General features: G+C 51.3%; 1 protein-coding gene across 1 annotated transcript; it reads left to right on the forward strand.

Moving 5' to 3' along the window:
* The first annotated feature begins 288 nt into the window (after nt 1-288).
* On the forward strand, nt 289-14802 carry DRD3 (dopamine receptor D3). The gene is made up of 7 exons (XM_087757263.1): nt 289-390; nt 3082-3373; nt 9662-9774; nt 10996-11138; nt 12278-12474; nt 13350-13695; nt 14503-14802. The coding sequence occupies exons 2-7, from the start codon at nt 3092-3094 to the stop codon at nt 14697-14699; spliced, it is 1278 nt and encodes a 425-aa protein (XP_087613389.1). The 5' UTR covers nt 289-390; nt 3082-3091; the 3' UTR covers nt 14700-14802.
* Nucleotides 14803-20664: the final 5862 nt, after the last annotated feature.

Raw genomic sequence — 20664 nt, forward strand, 5'->3', positions numbered from 1 at the left:
GCCAAGCGCAGGGCCCGGATTTTGGGTTCCCACCTCTCCGCTTCGCCTCCCAGGCAGAAGCAGCTCCGCAAAGCACACCCTCGCTGCGGCCCCCTGACCCCAAAATTAGCCCAGACCCCTCCACCAGCTCCCTTTGGGAGAGGAGCAACCTCTCGGGCGCCTGAGGACGAGGAGGGGGAGCGCAGCCCCCGGCGCGGCTGCCCCTTCCCCGGGCACGGCGGGGTCCCGGCGGGGCAGGGGCGGGGGCGGGCGGGGAGGAGGCGGCCAGCCCGGCCCCGCCCCGCGGCTCCGCGCCGGGAGGGCGGCGGGAGGGAGCGGGCCGGGCCGGGAGGCGGCGGGACCGGCACCGGGACCGGCACCGGGACCGAGCCCTGCTCGGCGGCGGCGGCGGTAAGTCCTGATTTCTGCCCCCGCCGCTCCCCTCCCGCTCGGTGCCGGCCGTCCCCTTCCCCGCAGCCCCTCTCCCCCGGCTTTGCCCAGCCTCCCTCGCCCCCCGCGGCATCGCCGGGGCACTCGGCAGCCCCGGGCCGGGGGCACGGCGGCGAGCCGCGGAGCTGCCGCCGCCCCTCGGGTGCGGGAGCGGCGGGCGCGGAGCAGCACCCCCAGCCGGAGCCGGAGCCGGAGCCGGAGCCGGAGCCGGAGCCGGACCCGGACCCAACGCCGCGGCCACGCCCGGACCCTGCGCTCGGACCCCGCGCTCGGACCCCGGCCCCCTCCCCTGCACCCTGAACCCCACGCCTGAACCCGCGCCCGGACCCCGCCACCCGGAGCGGGACCTGCACCCGGACCCTCCGAGGCTGAGAGCTACGGGAGGAGCATCCCTCCCTCTCCCTTCCCTCTGCTCGTCCCCACGGCAGCCACCCCTGTCCTTGCCGCAGCTCGCTGCCCGGGTGCCCGGGGTGGTGGGTATCCCGGTACCCTGGCACATCAGTATCCCGGTACCCTGGCATCCCGGTGTGCCTGCACCCCTGTGTCCCGCCACCCCCATATGCAGGTATCCCAGTACCCTGGCACATCAGTATCCCGGTACCCTGGTGTCCCGGTGTGCCTGCACCCCTGTGTCCACCACCCCCATATGCAGGTATCCCGGTACCCTGGCACATCAGTATCCTGATATCCTGATGTTCCAGTGTGCCTGCACCCCTGTGCCCCACCACGCCCGTGCCCCACCACCCCCATATGCAGGTATCCTGGTACCCTGGCACATCAGTATCCCGGTACCCTGGTACTCGCCTGGTTTGGCAGCACCCTGGCTGCGGGCAGAAGAACAGGGCTGGGGGGGCCTGGCAGGGCTGGGGGTGGGGAGCTGGGAGGGATCCTGGTAGGGCAGATTGGCCTCCGGGTGAGAGTCGAAAATAGTGCTTCAGGGTATAAGGGGCAGGAGACAAGGTGGGAAACCCACAGGCAAACAGTGTAATGCGGTGCCTTAAGCCTTTTGGTGGTATTGTGCGTGATGTTTTGTTCCTTCCCTGCTGTGGCGTTGCTTATCAGCTAGGCAGCTGCTTAACGTAGTTTTTTTTCCCAGCGCTACAGAACTAGCCTTTCGTGGCCCCAGACAATACAGATTTCCCAGAGCGGGAGCTGTGTCGGTGCAGGGGACACTGCAAAATGAGTCCTGTCTTTGGGTGGCTGCAGCTGAACTGTTTTATGAACAAACAGTCCTGGACTCGGCAGCAGCGCTCACGCTAGGGGAAACGCTTCAGATCCAGTGGAAAGCTTAACTTCTTTGTCAGGGGCAGGCAGAAGAAAGATAGAGAAGGAGGGACAAGCACGGGCACTTTCAAACAGCACAGATGCCATAAGAGATTGTTTCGCCTCTGTCCCGAGGGATCTGTGTTCACGGGACAGGGGGAAGTTCAGTTTCCGTCTCATTCAGCCCTTGTCCTCTGCCAGCTACAAACCAGCAAGAGCAAGCGACACCAGTTTTAAGGATGAATATATGCCAGGGGGCTGGGGCAATTTATACCTATTGCACATCTACTCTTCCAGGAGTGTGTGCATCACAGATGCTGCTGTTCGAGGGGTGAGGTGGCACAAGGAGTAATATTTATACCATCGGCGTTGCAACATTTTGTCCTTGCCTTTCATACCTGTCATGTTGACGGTGAGTTCAGCGATGGGAGCACTAGCAAAGAAAGAAAAAAAATCGGATACAGCGATTAAATGTCACAGAACAACCCTGGGACGGCAGCCTTCATATACCTGGAAAAAATCATCCTCCTTCTAAATCAAGGAAGTGTGGGTTCCTGAAGCACAATCATGAATCTATTGTAAGAAAAAGAAATGCAGAGTACCCTGCAAGCATCCTTCCATTATTTCATCCCAAATGACAAGTTGATTTGCTCTTCAGCGCGGGAAGCTCATCTTCTGGCCAGGCATGGAAAACACAGAGCCCAGTATGGATGCAGTGGGGGCAGCCCTGACAGTCAAGCTTTGGCAAGGCAGGCAGGGCTGAAGTGGAGCGTTATTTGAACAGAAGGCCTGGGACAGAAACACGTTGCAGGAAAAGAGTAATTCAGTAGGTGGTGCGTACTGCCGGGCGGCCAGGGTTCAAGAGGCTACTTGAGCATTGCAGGCGCAGTCTCTCTGCCAGGCTGCCAAGCACTCGAGTGCGTGAAGTTACTGAAGACAGTTTTTGACGAGGGAAGAAGAAAAGATACTAAGTCCAAGCTTCTGGGCAAGCCCTAGTTTGGGTAACTGCGTTGGGTCCTCCTCAGCGCTACAAATTGTTTTGTCTTTCAGATTGCACTCTTGCCCAGCTGACTTGTACTGTGGTATGACTTTGGTGCATCTTAACAACCATTGCCGCTTTCCATACAGCTGCGCTGGTTGGTAAGATGCACCTTTCAGGTGCACACAGGAGGTGAAATCTTGCATTCTTCTCTTGGCTTAGATTCAGTGAAAAACAAAACAGGCCAAGCAAGACGTTACGTAAAGCTCTGCCTATATGGGAGCAGAAAAAGACCTGTACAATTGGCTTGAAGTAGCATTCATGAAGGAAGTATGAAAGTTGCACACCATCCACAAAAGGTACCGTTCTCCAGAATACTGTGATTTTCAGTCATCTCTTTCTCTTTCCAGCGGCGTCCCCATGGCCCTCTTCACAAGAACCAGCAGTCATCCTAATGCCACTGACCCCATTCCCTGCGGGGCCGACAACACTACAGAGTCTGACCTGCCGCACTCGCATGCCTACTACGCCCTCTGCTACTGCATCCTGATTTTGGCCATCATTTTTGGGAACGTGCTGGTCTGCTTAGCCGTGCTGAGGGAACGCACCTTGCAAACCACAACAAACTACCTTGTGGTGAGCCTGGCGGTGGCGGACTTGCTGGTGGCTACTTTGGTGATGCCATGGGTGGTGTACCTGGAGGTGAGTACATCTTAGGAAAGATTAAAGAATCATAGAATACCAGGTTGGAAGGGTCCTCAAGGATCATCTGGTCCAACCTACGCAGAATTGGACCGCCATACAAGCTCACTGGTGTTAGTACGCACTCTCAGGATAGGCCAGCTCTCATACAGATAAAGTCCATTCCCATTTTAACCCCCTAGCTAGCTCTGGGGCACTTGTGGGGTGGGTGGCAGCCCACAATGTCACACAGGTGGCCCTCGTAGGCTGGACACATGCCGGACAACCGCACCACAGTCCCACCCATCAGCAGATACCCTGAGCCTTGCTCTTCCTGGCACAGCACAGCCTCTCTGAGCTCGAATGGCAGCTGAGCTATAGCCAGTAATGTAGGTTGTGGGTTCTGATGTGCTAATGCTGCTTTCATCTGTGCATCCTTGAGGCTGACTCCATCAGCCAGAAGGGTTTCCAGTGAGCACCATGATTCAGGAATGGCGGGGGAGGCAATAGGGTGGAGATACCTTATAGGAACTCATCTTAGAGCCCAGATCAATTCCTACTCCTGCTGGCCAGAAAACAAGTGAGGGCAGTCAAATCCTCATCTCCTGCAGAGTTTAAGAGCCTTAATGTCCATGATGTTAGCTCAGCTCCAAGCAACATTCCCCAAGCAGGCTGCGAAAGAGATGAAGCTGAAGAACACGGTCCAAAATTTCTTTAAGTCATGTGAGCATTTTCACAATAACTTCAAAGGACTCATCAAGCCTTCGGGGTCTTATTCTCCATTTCCCTGATCTTTGCACATTGGCTGGTGTAAAAATGTACTGGCATGACCGTGCACAGTATGGACAACACCATCAGATACAGGGCAGCAAAGATGGAAACCAAATCCCCTCACACTGCGGCAAAATCCTGAATTACTGAAGCCACTCCTGGGGCAAATATTTTTACTAAAGTAAATACTTGAAGGTAAGCTACAGCTGACATTTGTATCTGTTCTCTTTAGCATTTTTACATTAATTCACAAAAATTGGTAGGTCTAAAAAAATTAGAGTGAACATCTATCAGCCGTAAGCTTTCAGCTGAGCCTGGTACCCTGTTCTCATGCTAACAGAGACAAAATAAGCCTCTGAGCCATGATCTTGCTGAAGCTTCATGCTCTTTCTGTAAGGGGCAAGCTGGGATCAGGCTGCAGGGTAGGGTAAATATTCTGTTGGCAGCTGCCCACCTTTGGCTGACCTCTTTCCTGCAAAGCAGAAGCAGAGAGGGATTTTGACTTGCGCATATGGACTGCGCAGGGCCTGAACAGAAAGTAGGACAAGACAGGACAACACCAGCAAATGCCAGACCTGCTATGCAGGTACAAGGGCATTTGATCAAGTAGCAGGGGACTGGCAGTGGCCTACAGCCATCCTCTGCCACCGGAGTGTGTTGAAGAGGCAACGCAGCTCCAAGCTTTGGCACCCAGCCTAGGCATTTCCCTTGTGCTAATCCAAGCCACTCTCCCAAACTGTGCCCACTGCAGTCTCAGCAAGGCTACAATTAAGAGAAATTAAGGGTTTGCTCTGTGTATAAGCATTATTAATAAGGGCATTGACGGTTAATTATTTATGTATAGCATCGCTGTGGAGTGAAAGAACAAAGAGAGTACCATGATACCGCGTGTGTGATCATGTTCCTAATGAAGGCAGTAGCAACATTTAGACTAAGCTGTGTGGAGCGGTCCTGGAGCTCGCCTGCAGGATGTGTACAGCCCAGTTGTGTTACATCGAATGATTAAAAAGCAAGGAATGTGTGTGGGGAAGCCATCCCAGCAAGACAGAATTAGACTCTGCAATTTGATTGCAACTAAAAAATATTATTAAAAGTCAAATTTTATTTCAGACTGGAATAGTCCATCACCTCAAGCGCATTCCAGTCTTTAACGAAATCACAATATGCTTTGCATTAAGAAAGATGTAGCACTCGCTCTCACTGTGGACAGGGTGGGACTGAGGCACATCTGTGAAGCAGCCTCTGCCCCCGTGCAGTACCGTGGTCATGATTTGTGAGCACGGCAGTAGGTCCGTTCCCTAGTTGTGTTTGTAGACCATTTCCAGATTCATTTCCATCTGTGGAGCCTGGATAATCAAAGTAGCTGATCCAAGAGTCACTCAAACAACAGGGAGAAGAACCCACACACATCCCAAACCCAACCTACCACTCCCAGCATTGCGCACTATCTCCTAGAGAACTAGGCTGTAGGACTCCAGCAAGACTAAGATTTAAAAAACAGTCCAAAAAGCCCCAAAGTCGTTTAGATATTTGCTGCTGTTTATGGATCAGCGATGCTACCAATGAAGCGGAAATGGCATCATGCTTCGGTACACTATGGGCCTGGAAATTGCCAAGAAATCATTCAGTCCCCAAAACCATGTACAATGCCTATTTATCTACTGTACATTTGCAAAACCAGACATCTGAGACCTGGTCATTATTTATGGAGAAGCCAAAGGTGGTTGAATACCTCAAATTTAAATGTCACTTGTGAACTTTTGTGCTTTACACTCCATTTTTAGAGTCATCTGTGGCCTGGACCTTCTCCATGAAATTTGTCATTTTATCCGGCATGCAGACCAGAATGGTCTCTTTCTGAGAAGTCTTTTGGGAAGGCTGTGACAGAGCAACAACAGGAACATTTTATAACCTCAAAAGCCTCATCTTCACCTAATGAAGTTTCTAGCAATCCTTTGGGGTCAACGCGTAGGTCTAATATACCAGTACTGCTACCCCAGTCCTATATTGACCTCTGATGCCGTGGCTGGCATGACTACTGAAGCCCACCAAGGTTTCGAAGACAGTGGCATTAGGGTATCCTGCCTACTGGAGTCTGATGGCATTAAACACCATCATGCCTTATAGTCATTGTATAAATGAAGGAGGAGATGTAGCAGAATGGCCTGGAGCATCCTTCTCAGTCTTCTCACAACATCTAGTTCTACCTCCAAAGGGAAAAAAGCTTCAGAAGATGATTGTCACTGAGGTCCAGTCTGCAGCTCTGTTCAGAGCGTGTGAGAGTAACGCTGTCTCCTCTTCTGTGGCGCTAACACCGGAGCAGGGAGCCCTACAACTGCTCTTTGAGCTCAAGGAGCTCCCCAGACGACCGTCAAAGGGAGGGCAGACAACTGGGTTACTGGAACTCAGCAGTTTACCTCTTGTCAGCAGGCCTGACCACATGCATGCTCTTAGTTACTCCCACCGTGCAAAAACATAAGCAGCCATTTAACAGCTGCAGGGAGCGAACATCACCCCCAAGAAGAACGCTCTCTTAAACACAAAATGCTTAAGTGAACATGCTTAGATGCACCGCTGCTTACATCCCCGTCATCACCTGATGCAACTTCGTGCTCGTACTTTCCCATCCATGTACTCCTCCATGCGGCATCACCGTACGTATCTGATTTACAGAGACTCTTTATTTTTAGGGATTCAGGAGAGTGGTGGATTTGCATAAATTTATGAATGCACAATGATTTTTTTTTTTTAATTGGAAGACTTCCTATAGGGTTGGGAAGTTAAAAATAATACCACAATTTTGTGGATAAAGCAGACTGGTCCTCAACAGACATGAGGTGAGAACCTGACCTGAATAGTCTATAGGGAGCTTTAGCGTTGTCTTTGACAGAGCCAGGATTTCATCCTGGACTCTATTCCCACTTCTGCTGCACACGCACTCAGTGGTAATGAGAGATTGTGTCAGCTCATCTCTCTGTGGTTTGCTCTCATCAGCTGTAAGAGAATAATATTTGACCATCCACCTCACCCAGGCAGTTGTAAGGATTGATTCAATTAATACCTGTGATGTGCTTTGAGATTCCTGGACAAAAGACACCAGAGGGATAAAGAACAGGTACCCTGCCGACACACGAAACCCAGAAATGCACACTAGCAAGTTCTAGCTGCTGTAGCAAAGATGAGCGGAACAGAGCAATAAAAGGAAGAGCAGAAATAGAACTTAAAAAATTATGAACGAGGCCTATAATAAAAAGGCTCTTCTTCATTGTTAAATTCTGGAATAAATTCTGGGTTCGCATAGCCTACAGGTAAATATTAACTACTTCACCACCTTCAGCAGAGCTACTCCCCATTTTGGAAGTTGTGGCTGGTGGAAGTGAGGATGGGTTTTAAGCCCAAACCTTTTGATCTGTCAAGCATCCTCTTAATACAAGCTACAGCTTAGTATGCAGGTGGTGTGATCTGAATGCATCATCCCGAGAGGGTTCACTTCAGAGCCGTTCCCACCACCACCTTGTTCAGTTTTAATGGTTCACATTCTTGGGCTTAGCGTTTGAATGTGCTCAGGACCTTGGAAACTCCCTCAGCTAAGTGCTTGCACATCTGCTGGGCTAGCGGCAGCTGGCTTTCATGCGAACACCTGGCACCAGCTCCTGGTGAAATATTCTTCAGACGCCCCAGATCACACAGACACTGCATTGCGTTTTGCCTCCAACTGCAGAAACACCCCTTACTGGGTCCCGCTGCAAAGGCTTCCAGCATTTATAATTTTTTTTTTTTTCTATTTTGAGGTGGTCAAGCAGATTTTAAAATATGTAACTAAAGCAAAAACAGTGTGGGATTTCTTTGAAAACTGAACCTACCTATTAAGGTCCCTAATTTCAGAGGGACAGCCTTCCATTTGCACGTCTTGTAGCCCACCTAATTGTGCAGAAAAGCTCTAAGGGTTTGGTTTGGTTTCCTTTGCTTGCTTTTTTTTAAAAGAAGACAAAGGAGCCCCACATGTATCGGAGAACTGAAGGTGAAAGGACAGTTCCCTACTGCATTTTGCAAGCCAATTCCCATTTCTCTCCCCTGCATTCATTCAGAGTCAGGGGGTCAAATGGAAGACCTGACTTCTGACACGTAGCAGCTGGGTCCAGCCGCGAACACCCTAAAGACACAGCTCACCTCAGCGAGTTTCTGTGCTCACGTGCAGGAACGCTGGCACAATCAAAACCATTTAAATTTCTCAGGATTATTAAACAACTCTGAGAACAACTCACACAGAGTGAAGTCTGTATTTATACAAGTGCTGCTCTCTGCAGAGAGCCGTGTCCTTCCTAGACATTGACACTTGTTGCAGGGTTGACTCACTCCCTTAGAAGCCAAGCTTACTTGTGGCACCCTCTCCAGCCTGATCTGGGATGGGTATTTTCGACTGGGTCTTAAAAACCTCCAAGGATGGAGCCTGCACAGACTCACCAAGCAACTGGCTCCACTGCCTTACCGTCCTCATGGTCAGAAAGTTTACCTTCATAACCAGTTTGCACCTTTCTTTCAACTTGTGCCTGTTGCCTCTTGTGCTCCCACCACTCACTGGTGTGAAAAACCTGGCTCCATCTTCTTAGTGACCTGGGTCCAACTTTCTTAATAACCCCCCACTAGGCACTAGGGGACTGCTGTTAGCCCCCCCCGAAGCCACCTCTTCTCCAGGCTGAACAAGCCCTGTTCCCTTGGCTGCTCCTCACAGGACAAGTGCTCCAGCCCCAGGGACTGTCTTGGTGGCCCTCCGCTGGACTCGCTCCCGAGGAAGGCAGTGCCACACAGTGCTTGGAGCATATTGTTGTCAACCGAAAAGGTCATTGCCAAGAACTTGAAGGCTGGGCCAAAAAATGTTTTTCTGCATCACAAAGATTGGCCACAGCTAAGCTTTACGATTACACGCTTCAGATTTAAAAATTCAAAACAACCGAACAAAAGCTCAACATGGTAGCAAACCAAAACCCTTTATCTGAATAGCTTGTGAATTCTCACTCAGATCTAATAATCAAAATCTGTAGCTGAGATAAGAATCCAGATAAGGTTTTAGAGAAGCCTCAGGTCTCAGGTCTCTGTTTCATACATAAATGCATAAAATTTCCAGCACTTTTCCAGCTCACTGCCTGCAAGAGAACTCCAGCAGCAAAGCTGAGAAGCTCTTTCAGCCCTTAGATTTTCTCAGATAATCCTTAATTAAAGGATATATACAGTGATATCAAATTTAAATCAATTTATCATGCTAGGCCTTAAGGGAAGGGATAGCTGCTATCTATTTCTTCACCCTGCCTCCCTCTGTAAGAGTAACTCAAGGATTGAAATCAAGGTGTGGCTTCTTCTCCATGACCTGCCACTGTGTTGTCTTGCACACAATGTAGGTGCCTCAGTTTCCCTCTGCACGTCGCAGTGGACGTGAACTCATCCAGCTGTTGAGATACTTGGAGGAGAGCACCTCCTTATACGTAACATATCAGGACTCGATGCAGAACAAGGCTGACAGTTTTGTGGTTGCTGGTGCAGGTGACCGGAGGAGTCTGGACTTTCAGCCGCATCTGTTGTGATATCTTCGTCACCATGGATGTCATGATGTGCACAGCCAGCATTTTAAACCTCTGTGCTATCAGCATTGACAGGTGAGAGCCAACAGCATCCAGGGGGATAGTGTGGAGATGGGGGTCAGCCCCGTAGCCCGGTGTGGCAGGGACAAGAAAGTGGGGTTTGCACAGGCAGCATCAGCGCCTTCAGGAACACAAACCTCCCTGCAAGTCTGTCACTGCCACTGCTGCCATTAAGATGGCTCTGCCCACCGCGTGCTAGAAGATGTCTGAACTTAAGGGCAGAGAGGCACAAGCAATAAAATATCACCAGTAGGCAGTCAGCCACATCCTCATGCTTTTTGAAGGCAGGAATCAGAATCGGTCGTCTAATTCCCACTGAATCTCAAAGAGGGTTTCTCCTTCTGGAGACCTCACTCATGAAGTTTTAATAAACAAAATCCTGCCATATACATAGGAAGGGGTGAAGATTATTGCTGTGTAATCTTCAGCCTTGCCCTGGTTTTCTGCATCTTAAAACTGAGCCTATTTTAAGCAACGCTGAGGGCTGGGAGCCAAGACCTTGGCACACATGGTGCTGTTAGGACCGAGGAGTGGGGGAAGGAAAAAACACTGCATGCTGTACCTTTGTAATATGTGGTTCAAGGGTAATTGTACAAAGCAGCTCTCAGCGCTGGGTTGATCTGGTGTTCCTCCATGGGAATCTTTATCCCTGTTTCATCTTGGCTCTGTCTGCAAGGAGCAGCCCCTGGGCTACCCTAAAGATGAGATTCCTCTGCCTTCCAAATCCTAGCCTTGCTGCGCTGCATCCCCGGGGCACCCTGACAGCCGAAGGCCCTGGACACCCACCCCTGGGCAATCCTCTGGCTGTCAGCGAGGCCAACAGCAGGGCGGGCAGCTGAGGCACAGAGTGCCACAGGCTGTGGTTGCTCCAGAGACTGCTCTTTCCCAGCAGTGCACATATAACCTTAGGGGCTCAAGGAATGGGGCTTTCCTGGGGTTTCTAGATCCATCTGGTTTCCCAAACCTTGTAGCTTCGCAATGCCGGCGGTTCTGCAGTGTTTCTCTGCAGTGCTGCCAACTAACTCTGATTTCCTCTGTTCCTCCCCCCAACACCCTGCTTACCATTTCTACAAATTGCTGATCCCATCATCTGATCTTCTCTCCTTTCCTCTTCCATTTCTTCACCACGTTCACCATCATCTTCCCTACGTGGCTTTCATTTCTCCCTTTAAAACCTGGTCCTTTTCCTCCCTCCATTCTTACCTCTCCTCTTTCTGGAGCTGGTTTGGTCCGCAGATACACTGCAGTGGTGAAACCAGTTCAGTACCAGTACAGCACTGGGCAGAGCTCCTGCAGGAGGGTCTCCCTCATGATCGTGATAGTCTGGATGCTGGCATTTGCAGTGTCGTGCCCTCTCCTCTTTGGCTTCAATACTACAGGTAGGTGACGTCCCAAACAATAGCACGCAGGGAGGGGTTGGAAACGGAGCTCCTCTGTGTATGGCCAGGTCATTTAACGTGGGTCCTGCAGATTTTCCAAGTTACAGGGAATTTTAAGAACTGGAAAGCACACTATGAAGGATGAGAAAAATCTCCAGTGCTGCAGAGCAGATGTGCTCTTGTCTATGAAGTTGCCATTTGCTCAGGCAGACACTGACTATTGCTCTGAGGACAGACCTGCCTGCTTTACTGCCAAATCAATGTCCCTCAAGGCGTCCAGGTCTACAGATCGCCCCAAACACTCGCTCTGCACACACAGAGCAAATCTCCGGACATGCAGCACGTCCAATGCACACACACGTCAGACGTACTGCATCTTGCTGATATCAACAGGTCTAAAACACACGGTTTTAAATCTGATACAGGACACATTTCTAAACAGCAAGGGTTGCATATTGGCACTGCTTGTGAGAAACCTCCTTCCCATCCAACTGGCTGGCTGCTTCCTCACCTAATCCTTTGAGAAGAGCTAACAATTCAGCCTCCTGCTTGGAACCAGGCTGGTCTTTCTCCTTCCCCTCACCTAGGGCAGCCCATTCTCCCCGGAGGCAGAGGGGCAGGGGAGCCATCCTCCTCCCTGAGCCACAGGCAGAAGTCCTCTGCTCCCCATCCATCCTCTATGCAGTGCTTGAGGCGAGAAGGGGACGGGGGGTGGGAAGTGCTGCTGCACCCCACTGCCTGGTCCAGACAGATGGGGGTGAAGGCACACCTCTGCATCTAGACCGCTCAGAGGCTGTCGGAGGAATAGGAGAAAGGATGAAAAGGAGAAAGGATCCTCTGGGAAAGGATGGGAATGGACATGAGAGAAGAGGGCAGAGGTGTTGACCAGAAAAGCAGGCAGATGCATGCTGGGTCATGCTAGATGGCCCTAGGTAGAGTCCATTTTGAGCATCAGTTAGGTGAGTGGGTAGGCCACAGTATAATTTGCAACAACAGAGACAGGAGATACTTGCACTTCTTAGGCTGCCTTTGTCCCCTGGCCACCTTTTGACTTGCTTTGCCAATGCACCAGAGCCTCCTTGTACTAAACCAAAGCAGCTCAGCCGCTCCTCTCTCTCTCTCTCTCTTCTCCTCCCCAGGGGATCCCAGTGTCTGTTCCATATCCAACCCTATTTTCATCATCTACTCCTCTTTGGTGTCCTTCTACCTCCCCTTCATGGTGACCCTGCTGCTCTATGTCCGGATTTACCTCGTGCTAAGACAAAGGCAAAAGAAGCGAACCCTCACCCGGCAGGGCAGCCACAGCGCCAGCACCAAACCGTGTTATGCGCACAAAGTAAGATCCACATGAACGTAGTAGGAGCTGTCAAAAAGGACAGGGCATGCATCATCTCTTCTCCTCAAAGGGTCAAAGCACAGAATGGAAAGCATAAAGAAGGGACATGGCGTGTTTCCATTCCATCCCTCACTCATACACCATGATATTTGAGATGCATAAGCTCCAGCCCTCTAGAAAGAGGACACTCCCTGGGTATCTTTGCCCCCTGGAACCAGGCAACTAGAAAAGAGCACAGCCTACTTCAATGTCTCTTCAGAGCAGGGCTTTCTCAGCTGTGCAGAAGTCTGGCTAATTTCTTTATTTATTGATTTTTATGTCTTCATTTATTGATTTTTGCTCTATGAAGCTTCATTCTCAGAGCTTCACAGGCTGTAACCTAGATTATTTTTTAAAAAAACCTCTTCATCTGACAAACTCAAGAGGTCAAAATGCTCATGGTGCATGAAGCATTTGTTCCACTGACCTTTCTAGATGAACTATCTGCAACCATGGGAACCAGCACAATGATTTGAAAGGGATCGCCTGGTCACGCATATCCCCTTGTTTTACCCATTTTTCTCAGAGTGAAGCTACATTAAAAAAGGGGAGGGATGTTGAGGGGAGCAGGGCCAACACAAAAATACGAGTGAAAGGTTAGCAGAGCAGGTGTTTCAGCTCTTCTTGTTCTCGTGCTTCTCCTTGGTGGGATGGAGGCAGAGAGTTGTCCGGTGCCAGTTCACCTCTCTGATAAGCCAAGGTCAGTCCAGAGGATATTGTGCAAACCTAAGAAGCAAGTGGGGCTAAGGATGACTCCTACAACTTTCCTTGTCATCCTTTGACCCAGTGAACAGTCTGGATGGTTCCCAGTTCCTCTGTGGCATCTTCTTTTGCAGGAACATGTGGAGAGAAAAGCTTTGCCAAACAGATGCCAAGGCACCTTTTCCCCCTGCCTCCCACTCAAATGCTCGGGCCAGGAGATGTCTACCAAAAGGAATTTGCTGACTGTCTTCAGCCTGCAGCGGTACCGCAGCTTCTGCCACGAAGCATCCCTTACCAAGACACCAGAGACTACACAGCACAGCAGGCTGGAAAAGAGGAGAAAGAGTATGAAGCCAGGACTGGAGGTACGGAGGCTCAGCAATGGCAAAACCATCAGCTCTTTGAAGCTAGCGCACCAGCAGCCCCGGCTGATCCAGCTTCGGGAGAGGAAGGCGACACAGATGCTAGCTATTGTCCTGGGTGAGTGAGAGCCACTCTGTCTAGTGGGGCGCAAGGGGTGATGGCTTGGGACTTGCAAGAGCAAGGCATCTCCTAATACAGTATTGAAATCAAAAAAATGCAAGCCAGCCCCAGACTTCAGCTGTCACTGTTTCACAAACTCAGGAGAGACAACGGTGGGGCATTTAGGGATATAAGGTAGTGCTCTCAAATGTTGAGAGCCAAGTATGTTAGTGCTTTATTGGCTATGTTTTGTTACCCTTCTGTTTTAAATCGGTGGCCAACAAGACCTGCTGGAGGGAGCAACAGCCAACACCTTTGCTCGCCCTTTTCCTTTCTTTTATTATTATTATTATAAAGCTGGAACAATCCTAAGTTTCCATACGTGCAGCAGCTCTTAGGTCCAATTACAGAAGGGGAAACTGAGGCAAGGAACAGCAGAGAAATCAGCTCATAGAGCTGGATAGAGAAGCCAGGAGACTAGTGTTCCAGTCACCTGCCACGGTCACCATTAACTCAGTAGTAGCAAGGAAATAATGCAGCCCTCGTGGTAGCTGATTAAAGCCACTATGGCAGCAGCCTTTCCCTCTAAGTTGTGGCCACTTCTGAAGCCCCATCCATCCATTCACATAACTGGTCCCAAGGAGCCTGAGCTCTTGCCAAGTCCCTCCCTATCAGGAATAAAACGTCACCGTCAGCATTTACCAAACGCAGACATGTGCATGGACATAGTGAGAGGATGGCGGGAGAGGGCACAGCTGCAGGCCCCTTTCCAAGCAGTTGCTTCTCTAAAGTCATGGATTGTTTTCTCCCTCTCTCTAAACCCAGGGGCATTCATAGTCTGCTGGCTGCCCTTCTTCTTGATTCACATCCTCAACGCCCACTGCCCGTCCTGCCACGTGCCCCCAGGGCTTTACAGTGCCAGCACCTGGCTTGGCTACGTGAACAGCGCCCTGAACCCCGTCATCTACACAACCTTCAACACCGACTTCCGCAAAGCCTTCCTCAAAATCCTCTGCTGCTGACCGCGGGGCCAGCGCCGGGCTGCACGGGCTGCAGTTTGCAGCAGGCTCCTGGGCTGGGGACAAGGCGCGGGGCCCTTCCCTCCCTCCACTTTACACGCTGCGGGGAGCGATGCGCTCCCCTCGGCTGTGCGCAGCGGTGGTCGGCGTGACGTGGTCGTTGCCAACAGCCAGGCACCCTCTGCACCAAAGCAAAGAGCGGGAACACACCCCACCTGCATGGCTGGCTTCCCACACCGAGCCTCAATACTCCTGCTTAAGAGACTACAAGTGCTTCCCACTTCTGGGGAGGGAGGGAGGGTGAGAAGACACAGAGGCAAACCAGCGAGTCCCTCAGCGCTGGGCACAGCGGCACTGAGAGGCAGACCCGGCCATGCAGTGGAAGATCAGCCGCCACAGCTCCTGGGAGCTGCCAGGCTGGCAGAGCACACGGGACACGAGCTGACAGCATCCCTCATCTCCCCCACCTATGGGCTGGGAAGGCATTTGCCCTCCCGCTGCTGGAGCCTCAGCCTGCAGAAGGCAGCCGTCTCACCCACAGCAGTCCTAATAAGAGGGCAGAACATGACCTCTTTTGGTAAGGATCCCGATTCCTTCGATCAAGAGCAAAAATTTGGCAAGGAAACTTAGAAACTGCACTGATGGAGAAATGACAACATCCCTGTTGTCTCCATCAAAAGGTTTGCCCATAAAACTAGACCAGTCTCAGTGCTTGAGAAAATTGCCCCAGTTGCAAATGAAACCTTCCCCTGTGCTGCCAGCTTGTATTTTATTGCTCCTTGCAAGGCAGAGAGGTGGCTACCATCCCTCTGATAAGTCAGATTGCATGAGAACTGCAACGCTATCACAGCATCCCCTCTCTTCCTAACCCAAGGACCAGCAATAGGTTGGCTACGACTTAACTACCACACACCCAGTCACCTACTGGGGCCACTAAATAATGAACAAGGCCTAGGATAGCTCTGGTCATACCTGCAACAGATGCAAACCTGTTTCTTTCAGCTGGGGCAGGTTGCGTGCACCCTGTCTCAAAACTTGTTTGTGGTCTCTTTGGAACCAGTCTCCATTTGTGCTCCTCTCCTCGTCAGGAGCACTGCTAGATTAAGGGTTTGTCCCGTCTGACTGCTGCAATAACTCCTGTTACAGCCCACGCCTGGGGAAGAGCTGTTTCAGTAACATCCCTCCCAGTAAGAAAGGATCGCGTGCCTCAGGATCAGGCCCGGGACTCTCCCTGGCTCCCCTCGCTGATACATCTGTCAGCACGCAGGGCGTCCGTCCATCCCAGCTTCCAGGAGCTGGCCAAATACAGCCCTGCCACGGTCTCCTTTCCCAGCAGTACTTTACAAAGCCATCTGGACGAAAACACCAGACAAGCCCTGGCCGTACCATGTAAGCTGGTCTCACTTCAGGGCTCTCTACCGCTCTTCTCCTTGTACAGACGAACCTGACCTGGGACAGCCTCAAGACATTTCTCTCCCTTTCCCGAGGCCCCAGCTCTCACTCCCAAGACTCGGCTTAGCTGTGCTGTTAGCCGCGCTCCTTTGACAGCTTTGAGCATAACGGTGCGCGCTGCCTCTGCCCGTGTCCATGCCGCAGCTCCTCCCTCCGGGACGGGCTTCCTCTCTTTCCTAATATAAAGCCAAAACCATTGCCCTCCGCCTCTGGAGCACATAGCAGAGCTCTGGCTTCTTCTTCTGTTTCTCTGGGGTTTGGGAGGAGATGCTCGTGGGCAGCATGTGGTGTTCGCCTGGGGACGTGCCCTCCGTACTGCACTGTATCTGCATTAATCCAATAAAACACAGCTGTAATTGGAAGTTTTGGTACCTTTGTGGTGAATGTAGCCCTTCCATAAGCCTTTTCTGACACTTTCCCCGTAACACTTTCCCTGTACAAAATGATCACCCGCCTGGACACCCACAAGAGGTCTTTATTATTACTTACATTTTACTTGCAACTGGGAAAGAAAGCAACGGCTGCTGTAAGCACTTCCAGCAGATAAATTCTGAAAATATGGTCCATTAGTTTCCCAGCTACGCCAGGCAGGCATGCAGTAGTGTTACTCCATCTGCTCAAAGGTGCTGGACGGCACGGGAGGTACTCAGCACATGGGATATCGGGGGTATCAATCGAGTGAATCAACCTGCGGACAGATTGCTGCTCGAGTAATTCTCATTAAGATGCTTCATAACACAGATCACCAGAGACCAGTTTCAGTTACTTTATATACACAGCTGCCAGAAAGGTGGAAACAAGGAAAAAGATCTTTTAAAGGGTAACTAGGTCCATTTCAAGCCCTGGCTTAGCGTCTCATGTTCAGTCTGATCTTTCTTGAATTCGAACCTGGTCTTCAAGCAGTGATCCCCAAGGTGATTCAGGATAGAGGTGAGGAACAGGAGTTGCAGCAGAAGACCAAGCAGTATTTTGGTACCCACACAGCTATGAGGGATGGGGAAAGTTCTATATCTAAAAATATGATCCTTTATTTAATAATTAACGTTTGAACTATCAGATCACAGAACTGACAGCAAACTATAACCTGCTATGGACAAGGGGAAAAAAAAAAAAAAAGCACCACAAAACCCACCCACGATTACAGAAACTCAAGTCCAAAATAAAACAATCTCTCTCTCCCCCTCCCTCAAGTACTGCTTGAGCTCCCTGCCCAGTCTTACCACGGCAATATGAACACAGGTGGCCTCCCAGGAAAGGCCGAGGAACAGAAGCAATCAAAAGTGCAACCAGTTGATGCCCTCCCCAGCAAGCCAGAGGGACAGCTGAGGAGACCCCAGGACCGGTGCTTCACAACCCCCCACTCTATTTGCAGCAGAATAATCTGCGCTCCCTCATTTTTTAACTGAAATGCTTCCTCCTAACCTTCATTTTCTACAATGTTTTCATTTTTGCTGGTTTTTTCCCCTGGCTCCACAACCAGCTGGAAGAGGAGAAGCAAGCCGTGACTCTGTGCTCTGCTGCAGAACCACAAGCGCTGTACAGGGTTTCATTGACATGCTGATATTCACATTAGAAGAGCCTTTGGAGAATGCAGAAAGAGAGAAAGAGGGAGCCCAGAGACCGCCACAGGCTGTAAATAATTCCCGGTGCCAGGAGCCCTGCTCTGCCAGCGCGGCCGGGCAGATGTGCAGGCGCAGCGAGGGCTCACCGTCACTCTGCTCCGCCGGGCAGCAGGAACGGGATACCTAAGGTCCCCTGTGCTGGATGCCATTTGCAAACGAACCAGCAGACAGAATAGCCAGGAAGCATCTCTGCTGTAGCTGAGGAGAGTTAAGACCCTTTGGAGATGAAGGAGAGCTGGCAAAACCCACTGGGAACAGCAGCCCCCCCCAGCAAGGTACAAGGCAGCCATCCAAGCACTGCCTGTCTAGACGCAATTACAGCACGCCTGAGAAATGGACTGAAAAACGCCGCTTCTCCCCTGCCTCCACCGTTTCTCCAGGCAGACGTGTCTCAGCTCGTAGGCTCTGACTGAGCTGCAGGAGCCCAGACGAAGGAGCCGCTGGGCCCGCGTACCCCCACGGCTTGCTCAGCAGGCTCGCAGTGAGTTACGCTCGCTCGGGTTAGCAGGCACCCGCAGCTCTCTCGCAGCACCGCACACCGACTCGGAGAAAGCCACAGGGCCCCTGATCTCCTCCACACGCACCTGGGGTTCCCCAGGGGTACATCTGTGGTAGGTGAGCCACACGTTGCGTGCATCAAGTTTGCTGCTCCCGCCTGCGGTGCTGCTCCTTGGGGGCTCCTAAGCAGCACAACCCACCCAGACGTGTGCGTGCACCTCCCAGTGCCCTCCCTGGAGGGACATGGGGGACCCCAACGAAGGCTGCAGCTCTGAGGCGCCTTTTTTTAGAGCATAAAACACATAAATAAAATGGATTGTAAATCCATAGTTCAGAATAAGATTTTTTTCAGAGTAAGTGGTAAGAGCCTGACTTTGGGCTGGGAAGGACAACCGGCCAGGCAGCAACCTGCTCGCCATGGTGCCTCCCAATCTGCAACCTCTCCTCAGGCTGCCGTGCGGTAGCCATGAAGGTAGAGAGTATTTAAGGTGGGTACCGACAGTCTGAAAACAAGGCAAGACAAGACAACCCACCCTGAGCAGCTCTGTCACTCACAAGCATGGCAGGCAGAAGCAAGCAGAGAGCATCTCCATAGCTCACTGCCACCCCTTCACAGACCACCAAAAATTTCTATTTAGGCTACTGTATGGTGGTTATTGTAACTACTTCTGTGGCTTACATGGGTGCAGGTGCAACAGGAGGTGTCCATCACAGATTAGAGCCCCACGTGTGCCCCATGGCTCTCGGCTGGGTTCTCAAGGGCCACAATTTAAACTCCAGGTCTGGCAGCAAAACCACCAGTTACCCAACTTACTAAAACCTTAAATGGTACCAGGCACCAAACTGAAGCCATCCAGACTAAAATCAGCAGTTCTTATGTTCAGTTTTACATTGTAAAATGTAAACAGAGAAGAAACCATAAAACACTCTCCCCCGTCAGCGGCAGCAGCAGGCGTGACAGGCACCAGGTCACGCAGGAGAGCACAAAGGCCCTTGGGGCAGAAGGTAAAACAATCTTCCATGAGGGAAAGCTGCCTGCTGGGAAGGCAAGGAAATGATGGAGGAGACACTGCTCAGCTAGCCTGCTCCAGCACACCTTGCAGCAGCTGTTGGACACGTTGTCTTAACAATCCCAGCTGCAGCCAGACATTAAAGAACCCCACATTTGCCAGACTACAACAAGGACGAAGCAAAGTCTTGCAGAAAACCTTGCCTCCCCAGGTAATCCTCCCTAGATGCCTTAGGGGATGGGCAGGCCAGCTACTCAGCTGAGCTGAGCTGGACCCCGCTGTGGGGCTACGCACGAGCAGCTCCCCCTTGGTGGGGTGTACACCTGGAGTCTGCCTTATCGCAGCCTTTCTGAGGGGGATCGGAGTGACCTGGGGACCTGCTTCCCCAGGCTCGTCTTCTGTCCGCAGCTGGGGTCAGCCCAACCTGCTCAGGCTAGCGGCTCCTCTGGAAGGGGCAGCCTTACGCGAGATGGAGCTTGGCTTAAGCTTATTGCAAAGCAAAGTCCCGTCTCAGTCACTGTTACTGACGTGGTGGTTTTTGAAGAACGTCTAATCAATGCCAGCATTTCGAGGAAGGAGCAACAGGCTGCTGATATGGTGATGCTCAGAAAACTACAAATAGGAGTTGCGGACACCTGGAGGACGCTGGTACCAATCTGATTAGTTTCAGCCAAGTGTGTGATGGTTTGCTCACAAAGCGATGACAGGGTCTGGCAGCTTTCAGCCTGCAAACACTCCCGGCTGTGAGGTGTCTCATCTACCGGAGAGAATGGGCACATCAGTTCTTTCTCAGACCAATGCGAGTACCCCGAATCTGAATTAGCCTTCGAGTGAACCATTGAAGTGAACTTTTCCTTATCTAATGGTAATAATGAATTAACATAGTTGTCATCTCCTGGTGGTACCTTACCACCTGACCTGCTGCCTTGGGAGCAAAGGCTCACAAGGCTGCAGGCAATTCAAGGTGTGAGGGATTCAAAACAGTACTTCTTCAAAGTCAGCGTCAGCTGCTACATACATCTTGCTGAATGACATTGAACAGGAGGTAGAAGAGATATCCCAGACCAATCCTGCCTTTCAGTCTCAAATGCCACTGATCCAGCTGTGCTCTGTTACTCTCCAAACAGTCAATCTCAACTCAAGACAGAGCCGTGACCTTTCTTGTTCTGCTTCCCTGGCATCACTCGTGCCGCCCTGCCTTGGTTTCATACCGCCTCAAGGACCAGCACAGGAGGCCGTCGGCTCCGATGCCAACCGCACCTTTCTCCAACAGGGATGCTCTTTCTCCCAGGCCCAGGCAAGGAATTCTCCTGAGCCTCCTTCATGATTCTGTCCACACATCAGCGAGTCTCTTCCTGCCAGACACTGGTCTCATCTCATCCCTGA

This window comes from Nipponia nippon, unplaced genomic scaffold (genome assembly GCF_047370975.1).
Source record: "Nipponia nippon isolate SJK-2023a ecotype South Korea unplaced genomic scaffold, ASM4737097v1 scaffold_2, whole genome shotgun sequence".
Taxonomy (NCBI): Eukaryota; Metazoa; Chordata; class Aves; order Pelecaniformes; family Threskiornithidae; genus Nipponia; species Nipponia nippon.

Coding starts and splice junctions, on each gene's coding strand:
- DRD3 (XM_087757263.1), top strand. CDS start 3,092: ATGGCCCTCTTCACAAGAACCAGCAGTCATCCTAATGCCACTGACCCC. Junction 3,374..9,661: donor CATGGGTGGTGTACCTGGAG/GTGAGTACATCT, acceptor TTGCTGGTGCAG/GTGACCGGAGGAGTCTGGAC. Junction 11,139..12,277: donor CTTTGGCTTCAATACTACAG/GTAGGTGACGTC, acceptor TCTCCTCCCCAG/GGGATCCCAGTGTCTGTTCC.